The sequence below is a fragment of the Pteropus vampyrus genome, unplaced genomic scaffold (assembly GCF_000151845.1).
Source record: "Pteropus vampyrus isolate Shadow unplaced genomic scaffold, Pvam_2.0 Scaffold193, whole genome shotgun sequence".
In the NCBI taxonomy this organism is placed as follows: domain Eukaryota; kingdom Metazoa; phylum Chordata; class Mammalia; order Chiroptera; family Pteropodidae; genus Pteropus; species Pteropus vampyrus.
Genome location: NW_011888974.1, coordinates 2,492,166 through 2,511,542, shown reverse-complemented (window position 1 = coordinate 2,511,542; position 19,377 = coordinate 2,492,166). Strand labels below are relative to the sequence as shown.

General features: G+C 41.4%; 1 protein-coding gene across 1 annotated transcript in view; it reads left to right on the top strand.

Moving 5' to 3' along the window:
- CUX1 (cut like homeobox 1) overlaps window positions 1-19,377 on the top strand; it is a 286,591-nt gene that overhangs the window by 88,175 nt on the left and 179,039 nt on the right. The window contains exon 4 of the mRNA XM_023537497.1: window positions 9,714-9,761. Coding sequence (XP_023393265.1) covers window positions 9,714-9,761 — 48 coding nt within the window. The remainder of the gene's footprint in view (window positions 1-9,713; window positions 9,762-19,377) is intronic.

The window sequence follows — 19,377 nt, the reverse complement described above, 5'->3', positions numbered from 1 at the left end:
AGTTCTCCCCTCTGCCTTCGGGTGCCCTGAGGCTGGCCCTCTCCACTCACCACCAGGACCTTCTGCTTGAGCCCTGCACGTGCTCCCCTTTGCTCCTGCCCACCCTCCAGCTCCACAAAGCCAGGCCTTCCCATTACACAGTTTTATTAGATACAGTGCTAAAGGCACATCCATCAGTATTAGAGACTTTCTGCCAAGATGCAGAACATGTTTTAAATGGAGCAAAGAAATTTAAATGGGAAGAAATTATAGCATGAGTGAGTTTATCCCTTTCAAGATAATCTTATTTAATAACCAAAAAACTCACAAAGATGTGCATTTTATCCAGCTACAAAGGCAGCATGGCAGGTTATATATTGTGGTAATTATATGTTTGGGGTTTCATTCCTTCCTTAAACTAGATTTCTATTATTTCAGAAAATCAACCATTGTAGAAAAGGACTACTCATTTATTTCATTGCTGGGTGGCCCATGCACTGTAAAAATAGGTCAAGAACAGTAATCTAAATTGACTGCTGATAAATAATTAAAGCTAATGGAATTTTCTCAAATCTGTGAACTAAAATCTTTTGAGAAATTGCCAGGACATACTGTCTGCTGTTGTATAGAAAGATATTTTTTATTTAACACTTCAGTTTAAATGCCATTTAAAATTACCTTTTTCTATCACAAAGATTGGAAGGAGTATGTGTTCGTCTATAAAAGTAACCAAAAATGTGGTGCTTCATTGATAGCTGCATGCTTCATCTTCAGATGATGAGATGGGAAGCGAAGGTTTCAGTACCCTGAGACAAAGAGAAACCTCAGTTTTCACTGAATTGCATTTTAAGTTGAGCTCTACAACCTGTGCTTCATATAATATACCTCATCTTATTTTTTTAAAACTTCATACCTGGTCTTTGCTCTTGTGTACACGATAAGGGAGAATTCTAGCTATCTTAAATGATGTCTAGGGAAATAAGAACCAAGAACAATCTTTCTTTTACAGGTAATTGTGATTATCACATTGGTGCCATCAGAACCTTATAAAAATCCGTGTCAAATAGGCATAGATTTATTTTTAGAAGAGATGGCTTATCAATAAGAAAGTAAATTGTTGTATTACATATAGTCAAATAAGACTAGCCATAGATACAGTGCACTGTGTAGGTTTTTCTTTATTAATAAGGATAATTCAACCATCATCAGGGTATTTTAGAATCCTGAAGACATCAGAATAAGGAATCAGTAGCTAGGTGCTTCTGTACAATTTGTCTTCAGTATTTTGGCTTTAAGTTGTAGAAAAGAGGTCATTTTCTCCTGTGAGTTTGATTAAATATCTTGGTTGAAAAAAAAAAAATCACTAATTTGCTATCATTTTTAGAAAAGTTATTGTTTTGTTAAACTGCAGTACTTTAATGTTATATGTATTATGTTTTAATATATTTATAAGTGGTGGACTCCGTTTCTTAAACTTGTTTGCATTTTCCTTTAAGAAAATATTCTATATAGAAATTTCTTTAAAAAGAAATTATTTCATTCAGATTACCCACACCTAGCATTTGTATAATCTGGAATCTGAGTGTTTGTTATTTTGTATTTTTAAAAACCTTTAGAATCTTTTATTTGGGGCAGCTCAGATAGCTGGGTAGCGCTAATATATATTTTCAGTGGCCTTTATGAGAATCCCATTCTGTAGAACTTTGTTCCAATACGACTGAGGGCTTTCCGGTGGCTCTTTGCACAGTACAAATCTTGGGAGTAGATGGCAGTAGACACTGACAGGGACTCAAAACAACTAAAAGACATCTCGTATCTAGAACGGAAGAAGGGTATGAGACCTGGAGCAGCCCAAGGAGCAAGGACCCCAGGCAGGAGGGCTTTCCCTGGAAGACACAGGAATGGGTAGAGTGATGTTTGGTCCAGAGAGAAGGCATGGGTGGAGAGGAAGGTGCATGGAGGTAGAAGAATGGGGTTCTCAAATGCCGAAGGGGTAGCTGAGCTCCACTCACCAGGCATCGTCAGTGGACAGTCCTGGGTCTAGGAGAGGAGGGTTCAGCCATTCATGTTCCCATGGGCGGACCTAGGTCACTGCTTTTTTAATCTCCCACTCAAGAAAACGCATCATAAATAAAGCAGAGTGAGAGTGGAATCCCCCTGAATCTACTCTCATTTCCTTTAAAACTGGATTATTCACCAGTGAATAGTTATTGGTAATAACATTATTTGCACCCATCTCAGGATAGCTTTTCTCCAAATATCAGCATTTGGCAGTAGTGCTGGTAGCACAGTATTTGAAAACTCTGATCTAAGATTAGGCATCTTCCAACACTATGACTTTCCCTCTGTGTCAGGCCTCGGGAGGGCAAGCCTTGTGGCCAGGCCACCACAGTGAGATCTCCTGCCTTGGGCAGGAGATTGGACCAGATGACCCTTAGATTTCCAGGTTAACTTGATGAAGGTGACCATTAACTAGTTGGTAGGTTGTAATTTAAGAGAAGTAGCTTCTCACCCCAATCTCATAATTCTTTCTTGGCCTGTTCTATACGATCGGTCAGTTGTAGGCTTTGTGTGTCTCAGAGTGAAATATAGTGTTTTCAGAACATTTTATATTTCAAACACACACAAGATAGGGTGAGAAATACAATGAACCCCTGTGTCCTATCATCCATCTGTAACAATCATCAACCTGTCAGCACACTTGTTTTGTCCTCATTCTTACCCATTACCCCTCCGCATTAAATTATTTTGAAGCAAAAATCATATTTCATCCATAAATATTTTAGTACATATCTAAAAGAGAAGACCCTTTAAAAAATCAGAGCTGCAATTGCTGAAATATAGGTGGCTATAGTTTAAAAATAAAAACAACTTGGGGCCTGTTGTTTTAACTTTAGTTCATTTTGTGGTATTTCATATTTAATCGATTATAACACATAGTTTTATACATTTTACCATCTTCAGTATCAGAGTATTAAAATCAGTGACATCACAGCTTCATAAGCAGCATTTTTTCCCTAGCGTAGCATAAGATAATGACACGTTATATTTAACGATGTCAAATTTAATGAAATATGCTCTGTTACATAATGGTTTTCTTTGACTATATACCTAAAACATTTTCAAAGTTAGAATTTTCTTGTTTTGAGGCCTGAATAACAAGGGAAAACCAGGGGTTAGTAAGTCCACTTGGAGAATTTTTTTAGCCCTGGGTGTGTATGTAAAGTAACCTCCTCATGCATAAACATTTCCTAGGGTTTTCATTTTAAGCTAATCTTTTGTTTTTGCCTGGTCCCTATCAAGGGTTAAATCCAATCCCCACCCTTTCACCACCCAGACAGAACAGAATAAAGACAATGAAGAACTAAGACCAGGGGAGAGGGAAGAGCTGAGGCAGTTCTGAAACAGAAGCTGAAGGTGTAAAGCCACTGCTGCTGAAGCCATAGGGCCTGGTCCCAGAGAGTTACTGCACCCACTCCAGAGGCAGAGGTGGTGGCAGCCCTGTGAGTTGAGCCTTTCAGAGGTGGCTTAGTCCGGCCCCTCCACTGCCCCAACCCTGCCCCTTGTGCTCTTGGGAAGACCATGTTGTCCCGAAAAAGACAGGGCCCCCCTGCGGGGCTGTTGCCACGGAAGGTGAGGCGCCTCTGAGAGCCACAGCCAGACAGCTGCAGTTCTTAACTACAGGCAGTTGTTCTGCAGAAGTGCACGTGAGCTACTGTGGAGCAAAAGTGAAAGGGCATTGTAAATTCAGTAAAACATCCTGAAAAATCTGGATTACAAAATATTTCAAAAATAGAGATCATTTTATGACACTGAAGATGCATTTGTAATTCATAGCCTTTTTTTGTTTATGTATAATGCTTTGCCTATTTTCTTCTGCATCTGCTTGTCCTAAACAGCCATGTCCTGAGCATCACTTTTCCCTGGACACAGAGGTAGACCTCAGTGGCTCCCAGCTCTGAATCCATGGTACAAGTTTCTGTACGCCTGGCCTTGGCATTCCATGCAAGTGTGGTGGGGGAGAGATGTCATGGGGTGTTGGGAGTACCAGGCCCCAGGTGGGAACAGAACCTTCCAGAGCCCACCCAAGCACCTAAAATGGGCCGAAAGCCAAAGATTCCCACAGTGTCAGTCCAGGGATTGTATGTTTTAGAATGTCTCCTGCCTACATCTCACAGGTACAACACAATGCTGTGTGGCAATTTTATATTTTTCTGTTTTGCTTTTAAATCAGAATGGTTTTCTCCTGTAATCATCTTTACGTAGAAAATTCCTCAGTAGCATTTTGCTGTTCAGTTTTCTGATCTAAAAAGTGAGTTGTGAATCAGTGGTTTGGAAGATAATGAAAATCCTTTCACATAGAAGCATCTTTCTATAAACATTGCTTATAATTTGCAGTGTACTCAAGGAGGGGAGGAGGTTAAAATGTACTATTCTGGCTTTGCCAATAGACCGCCAATATTAATAATCTCAAGGACATCACTTTTTATGTGTTAAATATGTTTGTTGCTTTTGTTTAATAAATGGTACGGAATGGAAGGAAATTTAAAATAGCGCTGAAAACAGTGTCACTGAATTGAATGTGTAACCTTGAGTTATTAATTTTTTTTAACTTTGTGTTAATTCTGTACTTATCATTCGCGCCAACATGATTTTGATTGGTTAAACCGTACTTTCTTCAGTTTGGGATGGTAGAGAAACCTGTTGGGAGATACACAGTAACAGGGAGGCAGCATCTGCTGCTTGTGGTGCTATCCAGACAGCAAAGGGCACTGAAAGGACAGTGAATCAAGTTGTGTCCTCACTAACTGTCGATGGAGTGGCGCAGGGGTTAGAAGTGAGCATCCTTTGTTCTGTCTTCTTAGTTTAGTACTAAACTGGGTAATATTTGCAGGTAGCAGAATTGGAGAAGAAATTTCTCAAACTGCCAAAAATAGAATTGAAATAGGTAATTTTTTAGCTGATAACTTGGAAGTTCTTACATATCAGTTTGTATGTGTGTGAAGGGGTGTGAAGAGTGCTTTTTTTCCTCTTCAGCTGTTTTCAAGGACATGTATATATGTGTGAGTGCTCACTCAGAGTCAGCTTTAATATCTAAAAGGTTATTTTAGCAGGTTAGTCATGAGATGTGAATATGCCCAAATAAATGATTTTAAAAATATGGTGGGTTGGTTATAGCAGGGACAGCAGAAGTGAGTTTATTTATGATTGTCATGTGGGGTATGGCTTTTCTGTCTTCCTGGAGTGCTGTAATCATACGTAGAAGTATTTTCGTCATCTCCTATACGTCTAAAGCTGGTGTTTTTGGAAGGCTGGCCCTGTGCCAGTTGTCAGGGTTGGGGTAGATCAGGGATGAGTCTAGTAGGATAAGAGGCCTGGGTCTTGGTCCTGCACCCAAACACCCCCACTCATGCTCGCTCTCCTCTTCTCCACAGTGGTCTTGAATGCCTCGGTCCCGTCACCTTTCACATTCTGTGACCTCATCCAACTTCGCCATTTCCCCTCTGAGTTTGGGCCCATTGTAAGCCTTTCGAGTGATACGTGTGTGTCCCCCACCCCCCTTCACTATGTTGCTGTCCAGGTTGCCCCTATATGTCATCCTTGCACCTACACCTAGCCAAGGTGATCGATTCCTTTACAAAATCTCGCTGTGGCACAGGCCTTGGAAATCTAAGTTTACATCCTAACTCTTCCAGCTGTGTGACCTTTGATAAATATCCTTCCCTTTCTGAGCCTTCGGTACCCTTATCTGTAAAATGTAGGTATCAGTTTCTTATGTTGGCTGTTGTGAAAAGTAAATGAGTCTAGTATATCTGAAGTCGCTGTTGCAACACTAAGCACATGGCAGACACTAAATGAAAACTACAGTAGCTCCGCCCCGCCCCCGATGCCAGGCTAATCTGTGGTTTTGCTCTCTGAGATTTCAGTTATCCGTGGTCAGCCTCAGTCCAAAAATATTAAATGGAAAATTCCAAAAATAAACAATTAATAAGTTTTAAATTATGTGCTTTTCTGAGTAGCATGGTGAAATCTTGCACCTTCCTACTTCATCCTACCCAGGACGTGAATCATCCCTTTGTCCAGTGTCTCCATGCTGTGTGTTGTACACCCCTGCCTGTTAGTCACGGAGTAACTGTCATGGTTATCAGATTGATTGTCTCAGTATTGCAGTGCCTGTGTTCAGATAACCTTTATTTTACTTAATAATGGCCCCAAAGTACAAGGTAATGATACTGGCAATTCAGATATACCAAAGAGAAGCCATAAGTACTTCCTTTTAAGTGAAAAGGTATGTATGTATAGGAAAAAACATAGTATAAGTTCTGTACTATAGCAGTTTCAAGCATCCACTGGGGGTCTTGGAATGTATTCCTCACAGATAAGGCGGGACTACTGCATTGTTAACTTCCTGAGACCCTCTGCCATGAGCTATACCCCAACCCTCTCTGCCTTTCCTCACCTTAGACTTATCGCTATCTCATCCTCAGAGCTCATCACCCTCAGCCCCTCACTGATTGGTTTCTGCCCACAGTACCTCTCAAGGTGCACTCAGTGCCACTTGGCTGCTAAGTCTGGTAGCTTTCTCCAGCCTCCTATCTGTGGCAGCATTTGATATAAGCCCCTTTTCCCTCTTGAAACTGCCTCCTCTTAACCTTCTGCTCTCTCTGCTTGCCTCCTACTCTCTTGATTCTTGTCCTTTCACTTCTCCCTCTGACCATCCGAGAGTGGGGCTCCTAGGAGGGCCCTGGCTTATAAAGGCTTCTCTTAGCCCCCAGATGCCAAATATGGTGTCCGTCTCCGAGCACGGCGGGGTCAGCAGGCTTAGTTGACATGTAGCCAGGCCAGAGTGGGAAGCGCTGAAGCATAAAATACACATTTGATTTCAAAGACTTAATACAAGAAAAAGAATATAAATTATCTCATGAAAATTTTTTCTATTGACTACATAGGAAATGATAACATTTTGGATATTTTGTTACAAGAAATTAAAATTAATTTCATCTGTTTCTTTTTGCTTTTTTAACATAGCTAGAGAAAACTTTAAGTTATATAGGAGGTTGGCACTTCACATTTGCTAGACAGCTCCGGCTTAGAATATGGAGCCAGCCTTGAGGGCTCATATCCAGGCGGACACTCTTCACTTGTCCAGTTACTGACACACTGAGAGATTTATTCTTTCATTTACTCACTAATGTACCCATTCCATATCTTTTGAGTTTCCCATCCTAGGCACAGAGGAGACAGAGATTAATGCTCCTATAAATGCAGCTCAAGATCACATTTTTCTCTCTCAGCAATTTCCTATTGATGGCTTGAGTCAGTCTTTATGCTGACTAGTTCACGGGACACAGGGGGCACCTTGTGCCCCAAGCCAAGGTCCACACCTGCAGCCATCCCCAGTACACCTTGTGGGGAGTGGGCCACTGTGGGGTGGGATTGGCCCCTCCAGAATAAGGAACATGAGACCTGGCATGAGATGTGACCAGCTTCCTGCTCCAACATTCTGAAGTTTTGAGGCCTCTTGTGCCCCGATTTCCTCAGCAAAATATTGTCCCGTCCTGTCTTGGATGCTGGAGATGGGGGTAGGGAGACTAACACCTATTTCCTGCCCTCAAGCAGCCCCTAGTCAGGAGGGAAGAGGAAGCACTCTTGACTATGATCACAGCTGCTTTTATAGACTCAAGGTATGAAGAAATAGGAAGTATAGCCCATGACATTGAGGCCTGTCCGCTTCCAGTTCTGCGATATCCAGTCCAGGTGTGTTGGAAGGAAGCCTTAGAGCTCCCATCTCCAGAGCCATCAGGTGCTACCAGTTGTCAGATGCAGCAAGGCAGATCCACAGCCCACCCTCAGGGCTCCTAGACTACCTGTGGTGGGTATGGTGGGGGCTCGGCCACAGTTCCCCAAAAAAGTGACTGGCTGACCCCAAAGCCCAGGCCTGGACAGTTGGGAAGCAAGCGTTGCATTGAAGTTATCATCCTTGAACTGTTCAAATCTTATTTTTTTAAAATTAGATTAATATGATTTGTGTCCTTTTGAGAGGAAGATTCACCATACATCTGTGCAAGCTGGGCTTGCATGCCATGGATGCTGTGTTGGTGCCGGCTTCATGGGGTGTGTTAGCTCTTCTTTACCCAGTTAGATGTTCACCCTAATGCTCCGTGGTTAGTGAGAACACTGGAAAAAACACCCACACCTTGTTAATGAATCACCTTTGTCAAAGTCAGCCTTTTTGGAAAACAGATAACAAATTCCATGTTATCATCTTGTGTTTGCAATTTGACCACAGTAATTCAGTGTGGTCATCCTGCCTGTTTGTCCTTTCCAAAGGGAGGAATGGGAGCAGCCTGCCCACCACATAGTCCCAAGGGCTCTTTCTGTCTTCACCCTCCCCTCTGCAGAGTCCAAACCATGTCACGTCCCCACCCAGCACACATTGAACTCACTCATGTTTAAAAGCCCGCCCCATTACCTGTGGTTGCCAAGTTTCTGACAAAGAAGCATGGCTTATTCCTTGTAATTAAAATGTAGGCTTTACCACTGACCCTGCCTGGGATCAAACAGCGATCTGTCTTTCATGATTGTTCATTCTCTTCATCCTCTTTTCCCTTATTCTCCCTTTCAGTGTATATTATAGCCTCTGTCTTTCTAAAAAGTACCGTGGGCTAAATGAGATAGTGTTTGTTTCCTATTGCTGCTATAAGAAACCGGCATGGACTTGGTGTCTTAAAACAACAGAAATTTATCATCTGACATTCTAGAGATCAGAGTCCAGAATAGGTTTTACTGGGCTGCAATAAGGTGTTGGCAGAGCTTGTTCCTTTTAGAAGCTCCAGGGGAGAATCATTTCTTGGCTGTTTCCAGCTTCTCAGGACTGCCCGCACGCCTTGGCTTCCACCCCTACATCATTCTCATTCCTGCTTCCATCTCGCATCCTCTCTGACCCTCACCCTCCTGCCTTCCTCTTACAAGGACCAGGCCTACTCGAATAATCCAGGATAATCTTCCCAACTCAAGATCCCCAACTTAATCACATCTGCAAAGTCCCTTTTACCATGTAAACTAATATAGTCACGAGTTCCAGGAATCAGGATGTGGATGTCTGGGATGGGGGGTGGGGGGCATTTTATTGTGCCTACCACAGATAGTTTTATTTATTTAAGAAGGGACTGGTGAAGAGTTTGATTGTTTTTTGTAATTGAATTTGGTGTAAAAATATAGAAAATGATCCAAAGGAGGAACAAAAATATTGATTTCTCCAAGGAATTAACAGGTATTGCTGGCTTGGGATAAAATTCTCAGTGACTATATCAAACATGGATTCAAAACAGGTGTATCTCCCATGAATAGTGCTCAAAAGTAACAGCTAAAATGCAGGGGTGGCCCCAATCCATTTCGGGTACAAATAAGTCACACCTGCATTGTAATAGTCTATTTTATTTTAAGTAAATTATTTCAGACTGACATCAGCAAAAACTTTAGTTTATGGCACATTGAAAATCAAGTGTATATAACCACGATTTAGTAGTAATAAGTCCAGTGGTATTCTTCACTAAGTTCATTGAAACTATAGGTGCTAGTTGACATGATGTATGAATGAAGATGGACCAGGATTGCTTTGTATAATAATAATCACTACTATATTCAAAGCTGTTTTTAGGAAGCCTTAACGAGTATTTCCCTTCTCTTTCCTTCTCAAATGGCTGTTTCCTGATCCATCCCTTTTGCTCCAGGATTTGCGCAAGCAGGTAGCGCCACTGCTGAAGAGCTTCCAAGGGGAGGTAAGTGTTTCTGCTTATTTTGTATCTTGAACCACCCTTCATAGCTCATCGTGCTTTCTTTTTATTCTTATTAAATAAATGCTGTTGACAGAAAGAAAGTGCTTACCCAGATGGAGCCTTCCCAGCTGCACCGACCCAATGTTGTGCAGATATGGTGTTTCCCAATGTGATGTTTCCACTGGGTGGACTGAGCTTGTTCAGACTGCAGCCCATGAACTTCCTGAAGCTCACTGGTTCCCTGAGCTGGTCTAGGGCTGCTGCTGCATGAGGCCTCCAGTAAGGAAGGAATGGAGTGGGGGGCAACCCGGTGCTTTCACGTGCAGCTGTGGGGTGGGGGGGAAGAGGACTTTCACTTGATCAAGGCTTGAAAAAAGAGCAACAGGCAGAAGCCTCGAGGAGTACATTTGGGCTCAATATAAAGAAAAGTTTTCTAGTAGATGCTTCCAGAGAAAGGCTGGGCAACATGGCGGGCTGGCTGCCAATCACCCGAAACGTGCACTCTGGCTGCCTGTTAATGGAATAACATCCACAAAGTGGACAGGCAGTTGTGGTGAGTGACACTCCAGTTCCTCCTCAGCCCTTTGTGTAGACATGTGGTGGATTTTAGAGAGCCAGAAATTTTGTTATTGATGTGGGCTATGCACTCTCGGCTCTTAGCGTCTCCTGTTAGAATGATGGAAGTAGTAATATCACCAAGGAGAGGGAGCAAGTCTTCTTTAAAGCCCTCTAAAGAACCCATATTGGCAGGATCATAGGAATTTTATGTTGTTACCACTACTCAATTCACAGAATGGGGAATGGTGCAGGATGGGGGAAGTGAGATGGCAAATTCAAAAGTGACATGAGGCAGTGGGCTGAGTGGGGTGCCTCCTGGGACATAATGCTAAGGAGGCTGGAATCCTGGGCCCAGAGCTCCAGGGTCATAAGAGGTCAGAGCTACCATTTGGCAAATTCTTCAGCATGCAGGTGACAGCAGAGGGTGAAGGAACAAATAAGGTCAGGAAGACTGCAGTGGGAGGCGAGAGAGGAGATTCCAGGACAGTGAGGAAACAGTGCAGGGAGGTGAAGCAGCAGTAACTGCTGGCGATGGCTGAAGACTCTAGAGCAGCGTAGCAGTGCTCTTCTCTCTGACTGTAATTTCCTGCCTCAGGAAGCCCCCCCCGGACCCAGCTCCATGAGGCACAGAGGATATCAGTATCCCAGGTCTGGGAAGGATGTGACCTGTCCTTTCCTCAGAAGTACATCTCCGAACCCTCATCTATGAGTAAAACTGTCACCTTACACCTACCCACATTTGATCTGATCTCTTACTTTTACCTGTTCAGCAGCTTTTGTGAGGCCTACTGGCTTAGTGTTCCCTACTGGCTTAGTGTTTCTCTAGCTGAAATAGCTCAGTATGCTTTTTTTGTTGTTTGCTTGTTTTTCTTTCTTTCTTTCTTTCTTTCTTTTTTAAATTTGAAGTTTACATAAAAGTAGAAAGAAACACCTGTGTACCCTTTACCCAGACCCACTACTTGTTAAATTTTGCCACATTTGCTACTCGCCCTCTTGTTAAACATTAAAAAGTAAGTTGCAAATAGCATAGCACTGTACCCTTAAATATATGTGTGTTTCTCCTAAAATTAAAGACATTGTCCGACATTTCCACACTAACCCCAAGTGTCACAACTGGGAAAATTGACGCTAATTCTGATATCTAATATTAGGACCAAAATCAAATTTCCACAGTTATCCCCAAATTGTTTTTTATAACTGCCTTGCCCCCAACTGGGGTCCAGTCAGGTTCATACATTGCATTTGGGGGATATATTTCTCTTTTAATATAGAATGCTCTCTCCACCCCCCCGACCTTTGTTATTGTTTTTTTATTACATTGAGTTTTCGCGTGTGTGTGTGTGTGTATGTTTTTAAGAATCTAAGTTATAGAATATCTCATTCTGGATAGGGTAATGGGTTTGGTTCTGGATATATTAAATTTGAAATGCCTGCGAAACATTTAGGCTTCTTATTTGCCTGTTTTTTAAAAGGCTATTTGAAAAGTAAATATTTTTATATCGCTATCAATTAATACTTACCAAGCCCTGCTAATTACTATATTTATTTTAAATCATTTGTGCTCACTAGTAAGCTGACTTTAGTAGAAGGGACTAAATCCTACTTTCCTACTTGTTTCTGAAGAATAAACTTTCATAGCAGAGGGTAACTGCGCATGGGGACCACACATGCAGGGCTGGTTTTCTGCTGAGTAAGGCGGAAGGCAGCATGTCTTGGTACTGAGCTGGGGCAGGATCCATTCAGCTTATTTTTCTAAAAAGCTGCCTTCTCTAATCAGAGGCTTATTCTTGTACCCTTCATTAGAGTTTGCTGAATGTGATTTTATTTATCAGATATATTCTTTGAGTTCATACCAAGGTGCTTGAGTTCCCCTTAGAAAAATGTATGGTGTAGTGAAAACATGTTCTTTGCCTCAAAATTCGTATAGATTACTTCCCTATTTGAGATTCCTCCAAAGAAAAAACAAAACAAAATAAAGTTTTCCGACAGCAAGATATTCAAGGACTTTAGCATTACTGCAAGAACACATATTTGTAGTGTGTTACAATGTCATGGGAAATAGTAACTTGGCCAGGATACTGCTTACGCCCCTGAGTGTTTCTTGTGGTTCTCAGGGTAAATCCAGACACCTTCCTTCCTGTGGTTTCTGAGACCCACATGATTTGGTAACTGCTTACCTTTCTAGACTTCTCTCACCACACTCACTTACCACCTATCACTGGACACACAGCCATTCTGAATTCTGTGAGGCCCTTGTGCGTAAAGTGTCCTCACTGGCCTCCAAACCTTCATGTGGACTGACCTCTTCCTGAAACACTCCTTCTACTTCACCTGTCTTACTTCTGCTTGGTGTTTCTTCCTCAAGAAAGGTCTTCCGTGAGCCCCAGTAACAGGCTAGGTGTCCTGTACTGTGGGCTCTCATTGCGCCCCACACTACTTGTGACACTTGTCATTGTGCCTAAGAGCTGCCTTTGACTTTGTCTCTGTTCCCAGTGAGTCTGTAAATGTGTGAAGGCAACCTCTGTGTCCTTTCTTGTTGGCTATTTGTATTCTCAGTACCTGACACAGCAATTGGAACTAGAAAGTAGTTGGGCTTTCAAAAGTAGTTATTGAATAAATGGTTGGACAGTGAGGTTCCTCTGGAGGCAGTTTTTAAAGCATTTTGTTTCTGTCCTTTCTTAAAGTTATGCTGCTGTTAATAAGGCAAAAGAGACCCCAGAAAATAAGCTCAGGAAATACCTTTAGAAAAAACTAGTAAATAACTATTCGTTGTCCTTGATTGAAAAGTTTGGAATACTGTAATCATAACAATTATTCATTATTATTATAGCAAAGTCATCAAATTTAACTCACACTGAAATTATATTTATTTATTGCTCTATCTAAGTTTGTGTGTTTCAGAAGCCCAGCCAGCTAGTAGGGGAAATAACCTAAATGGTCAACCCAATTTAAGGTATATTTTAGTCCAATAATTTAAACAGTCCCTTCAGTGACATGATACACTCTCGCTAGGAAAATGCTAAGTCTTACAAATTGTCTCCCTCTCAGATCTCTCATGGATCTGAGAAGAGTCCTGGTATATAGAAGGTCGAGCAGGAAAGAAGTTGGCTGCTTTCTAGGGGAACTGGTTGCTTAAACCAGGTATCCTCAGGGAGGAAAATCCTCTTCAGAAATAACGTAGGTTCTTATATTAGAGGGGAAATAAGACTGAAAATTCATGAACATAGCATCAAGCTTAAAAAGTTATAAAAGTACAACAAAATAGCTCAAAGAAAATAAGAAGGAAACAACATGAATAATATATATATGTATGTATATATATGAATGAAAAAGAAAAAGAGCCAAGAGACAAGCAACCTCAAAGTTGGTTCTTTAAAAAGACTACTACAGTAGACAAACTATCTTCCTAATGAAGAAAAACAAACAAACAGACAAAAAACAGGAATGAAAACGGGGATACATTTGCAACTGTGGCAGAGATTAAAAAGGTAACAGGAGAATATTATAATCAATTTTATGCCAATAAATTTTAAAACCTAGACAACAGGAACAAATTTCTGGAATACTATAATATACCAAAGCTGATTAGAAAAGAAATAGAAAACCTGAATAGCCCTATAACTATTATAGAAATATTTCCACAAGGTCTAGACATTTTTATGAGAGAGTTTTGTTAATCATTCACAAAATAGATCTAATCTTTTGCAAACTCCTTCAGAAAATAAAAAAAGAGAGAGTAACTCATTTTATGAGGCTAGTGTAACCTTGCTGCCCAAACCAGGCAAGAACAGTATTAGAAAGGAATATTGAAGTCAGTCTAATTTATGAATAGATATGCAGAAGTCTTTTTAAAAGTTTTAGTAAATTGAATCCATCAAGCCCTGTGTATCTCAAGAATGGTGTTTGGTTTAATATTTTTAAACTCTATTAATGCAAATTAATATCATTAGCAGATTAAAGAGGAAACTTATCTTAATAGTTATAGGAAAAGATTTGATAAAATTGAGTATCCACTCATGATAAAAAAAGAAAAAAATACCAGCAAACTAGGAATAGAGGGGGGACTTATTTAACCTGGGTAAAGGTATTTATCAAAAACCATCAATCAGCCATACTCAGTGATGTTGAAAACGTGCCCTTTAAAATCAGGAACAAGACAAGAATGCCTACTAATGCTACTTTTATTTAACATTGTACAAGAAGTCTTAGCTAGCATGGAAGACAAGAAAAAGAAACAAAGCATATTGTAATAGAAGAAATAAAACTGCCATTTTCCAAGTGAGCCTCAATTTATTCAACAAGGTTGTTAGACACAAAGTCAATATACAAAAGTAATTACATACCTCTGCATCAACAGCAAACTGAGAATGGATGCCACTGTAGATAACAAAAAGTAAAGGATACCTAGATATAAATATGACAGTGCGTTACAAACTCTTTCTGGAGAAAAGAATAATATTTATATTGAAGGAAATTAAAGGTTTAAATAATGGAGAGGAGAGAGAAGGTATTCAGGGACAGAAATTCCCACTATTATTAAAGATATCAGTTTTCCCTAAATTGATTATAGAGTGAGTCATTATAGTTCCAGTCAAAATTCCAACAGGATTTTTCATGAAACTTGAAAAGCTGATTCCAGAATTTATGAGATTGATGATGTGAAGATAATATTAAATAAGAGCAAGGTGGAGGATTTGGCCTACCAGATTATCAAAGCTACAGTAATTGGCACAGGGATAGATAAATACACCAATGGAAAACTGACCCATGCATATGTAGAAGCCAAATACATTCCAAAGATAGCATTACGAATCAGTGAGAAAAAGGCAGACTTTGCAATAAATGGTCCTCTGACAATTTGTTATCCTTATGGAATTAAGTGAAATTAGATCCCTACCTTGAAAACACAAATTATAGGTAAAGACTTAAGGCAATACTTTAAACCTTTTAGAAGAAAACATAGAATACAATGGCTTTGGGTTAGATAGGATTTCATAAACAGGAAACCATAAAGGAAGAAATTGTTAGATTCAACTACATTAAAATTTAAAAGTATAAATTTCCCCTCCCTTTCTCCCATGGAAAGATACCCTAGAGAAAATGAAAAAGATAAGCCGGGGCGGGTACTGCTAGATCAGTTTTACCTTTGTATGAACTAGTAAAAAGCTCTACCTTTCTCAAGGTAATTTTACATTATCTATTGGGAACCTTTCTTAATAAAAATTCCAGCCAGTCTGAATTTTTTTCATAATGAAGATTCAAATACCTTTGATGTGAATGATGCCCCCTAGGTCCGTACTATGAGCAGATCATATGTTGGGTAATCTTGGCCACAAGTCACAAACCAGGAGGAGACAGTTGCAACACACACAGTGAACAAAGGGTTAATATTCAAATATTCAGAAAAAAAAAAGTTTACCTATTAATAACCAAAAGACAAACATCCCAGTAGGAACAAAGGCAAAGCCATGAATGGCATTCTTAGAAGAGAAAATCTGAATGGTCAATAAATATATGAAAAGATGCTCAACCGCATAATTAGGGAAACAAATTAAAATAATTTAAATGTAACTTATTCATGTCCTGCAGGTTGATTCAAAAGTCAAAGTAAGAGTGTAAATTGGTAGAACCTTTTTGAAAACCAGTCTAGCATCAGATACTAAAGCTAAAGAAGCACATATATCTTGACAGAGCAGTTCCACTCCTAAGTAAATACTCTAAATTAACTTAAACATGGGCCCAGCAAACAAGTTCAGGAATGTTTGAAAATAGCAAACAAGTGGAAACAGCCCATTTTCCATCAGTGGTAGAAAAAATAAGTAAAGAGTAGTACAGTCATACAATAGAACAAAATGCAAAAATATGCTATACGGAGCTGATATTGTGTAGGGATACATACAAATTTTTATTATGTAATAGAACCATAAGAAAAAGTGAAACAAGAAATTCAGAATAGAGATTCTCATAGATACAAAGGTTTCTAATGTCGTAGTGATGTCCCTAGTCACAGGTATTCATTTCGTTATTTTGTAAGTATGAACTGTTTCTTTCAAAAAGAAATAATCCTGTTTACAAGGCAATCGTTGCATAATCCTGTTTTTGCATGTCAAAAGCTGAGTATTATCTTTTCTCTTCTCTTTGCATTTCATCTGTGATAAATTTTAATCTCCAGGCAAATGGATACTTCCCGTGAGGCCATGTACTTGGGAAGGCCGAGGTAGATAACATAGTTGTAATAATGTTCAAAATGGCATTTATGGGACACTTAGTCCAAGTGCTGTGCTAGGTACTTTTCAAGCATGTGCTCGCCGACTCTTCCCAAACTGGAAAGTAGCTGCTGCTTCTACCTTCCTGTCACCAGATCTCGAAAGCTATATCTGTCTTCTCCATTGGCTTTTGCTGTGAAAGGAAGTGCCCCTTCCCTAAAATGCCAGTTCCTCCACATGAGTGCTGGAGCCCACCTTCTGCTTTCCTAGCAGACGTAGTCGTGCATTTATCTGCTCTCCTGTATCTTCAGTCTCTGCTATTTATTGGGTTCTCATCAGCATTCCTGTAAGTGCTAGTATGTTCCATCTTGAGACAGAGAGGAAGAGAGATGTGCCAACCGTTCTTTGTCCCCCAGCCCTCTTGGCCAAGCTTCTCCAAAGAGCCATCTCCATCCTGTGTGTGTACCCATTATTCTTCAACCCACCACAGTCTGGTGTCCCCTGCACTCTAGCTTGACCCTTTCAGTCCTCTGTGCTTGCACCTCAGTGACGTTCAGCACAACTGACCACCCTTCTCCTGATAGATTCTCTTCTCTTGACAGTCCATGATATTTTGCCCTCTGAGTTCTCTGTTCGCCACTCAGGCTATTGATTTTTAGTTTCCTTGGGCTGTTCCTTCTTTTCCTTCAGACCTGTGAATCACAGCATTCTTTGCTCTATCATCTCTCAGTATTTATATGCTGAAAACTCAGATTTCTCTAACTCAGTCTTCTCTGTTGAGTGCCATGCTCATCTGAGGCTGCCTGTCTGATATCGCCTTTTAGGTATTTCATAGGAAATGACTCGTAACCCACAACCACCTCCTCTTCTCCAATTTTCACATTTGCTGAAATGTCCATGATATTCCTCCTCCTCCCTCCTTTCCCTTCTTAGGGATAGCTCTCCAATCCGCCTAGCTGCCTCAGCTGGAAATCTTGCTCGCCTTCCTCTCTCCCGTAGGCCCCCATTTCCTCCATCCTTCTTCTGAAGTGTACTCAGATCTGCCTGACGGTTTCCATCCCTACCATCTGCACACTTGTCCAAAGCCACTGTGTGTCACCGAGGCCATTGCAGCGGTTCCCTAACTGGTCTGTGTTCCAGCCCTTACCCGCCCCACCCCTTCCTTTCCTCCATGCATCAGCCGGGATCACATCACTTCCTTGCTCAAAAACTTCCAGAGGCTCCCCAGTGCCGTTGAGGTGGACACAGAACCCTACCTCGGCCTTTGGGGTGCCTGTCCTGGCCATAGCCCACCTCCCTCTGTCCCGCCCTGTTCTCCTAGCCCCCTGCCTGGCCCTCTCCTGCTCATCCTTTAGGCCTTACCTCAGATGTCATGCCCTCAAAGAGGTCTCGACCGTCAGTCCATACCAAGGCCCTCTTACTTTTTCTCATATAGCACCTTGTTCTTTTGTACAGGGTACTTTTCTCGTTATGTTTGTGAGTTTGTTATGTTTGTTAAATCTCTCTCTAGATTTACTATGTTATGTCTGTGTTGGCCTCCTCTGTTTACCTGGTACCCAGCCCTAAAAAGTATGCAGTAGGCATCCATTGGATGGGTGGGGGAAGCAACAGTCTATTTTATAGATAAGGAAACGAAACCCAGAGATGGTAAGTAAACTACCCAAAGTCACACAGGTGACAGTGGCAGCACTGGGGCTGTCTGGCACTCCAGCCATGTTTTCTAAAGTTGGTGCACTCTGATATTGCTTCAGGGGAGCATGGAGGATGCCTTCCACCCTTCCATCATCTCGGTCAACCTTCCCGGTCTTGAATAAGGACCATGAATGTTCATTTTGTGTAAAGTGCGCGGCAGACACAGCTTCAGGCTCCCCTCCTCTTCTAACTAACCCCGCTCGTGTCAGATCTGGCACTCCGTGCCTTGTCCCGCATGTACATAAATATCCATAACTTTGCACACCCTTTGCGATGACCTGATCTTCGCCCCTTGGAGGAGTGGGAGCCCAGGTTAACTGCCAACTGTGACTCCATCCCAGTATCACTTGCCCATGTGGCCCACATGGGGGACCAAAAATTATTTGCTGCTTCTCTTTGTACTGAAGTTGCACTGTAGACTTAACATGCCAGCAATATTCAGAGCCGCAGTCAATCTATGTGAAGCCCCATATTGCCTCTGATGCTGGGTTTTTCTGCCTGATATTCATTCATTTTTTTCATTCAGTAAAATTGAGAGCCAACCAGGCAGCACTGAGCCAAATAGGAGCTAAGGATGTAGGTGTGGATACAGTCGACAAGGCCCCTGGTGTCTTGAAGCCTATGTTCTAGTGAAGGGAAAGAGATAATAAACACAAGGAATAATTTCAGGTGGTGACAAGTGCTATGAGGGAAATAGATGGGAAAGTAGAGAAGAGCGGGAGCAGGGCAGCTTCCTCAGAGACAGTTTTCCTGGGAGGCCTTTCCCAGGAAGTGACGTTAGAGGTAAGACCTGAGTGATGAGAAGAACCAGCCAAGCACAGAGCTGGGGAGAGTGAAAGACAGAGCAGGGCAAGTGTCCAGGCTCTGAAGAGGGACAGTGCTCAGAATGACCAAAAGCCAGCAAGCGGGCCACTGGGGGCTGGGCAGGTGGGGTTCTGGTGGGCTCTGGTGGTAAGCTGCTTTGAAAGGCTCTAGTCCAAAGGAGAGGTCTGAGTGCAGTGGGACGCAAAGGCTCCCTGCATACTTGCAGGGCCATTCGACAGACTTTAATCAAATAACAGATGAAATGGATTAAGTTGAGTAAATATTCCATGAATTAGTTGAAAGTGACTAAGAGTCTCAAGGATGTCCTGTGGCCCATATCTGCTGCACTGTAACATATT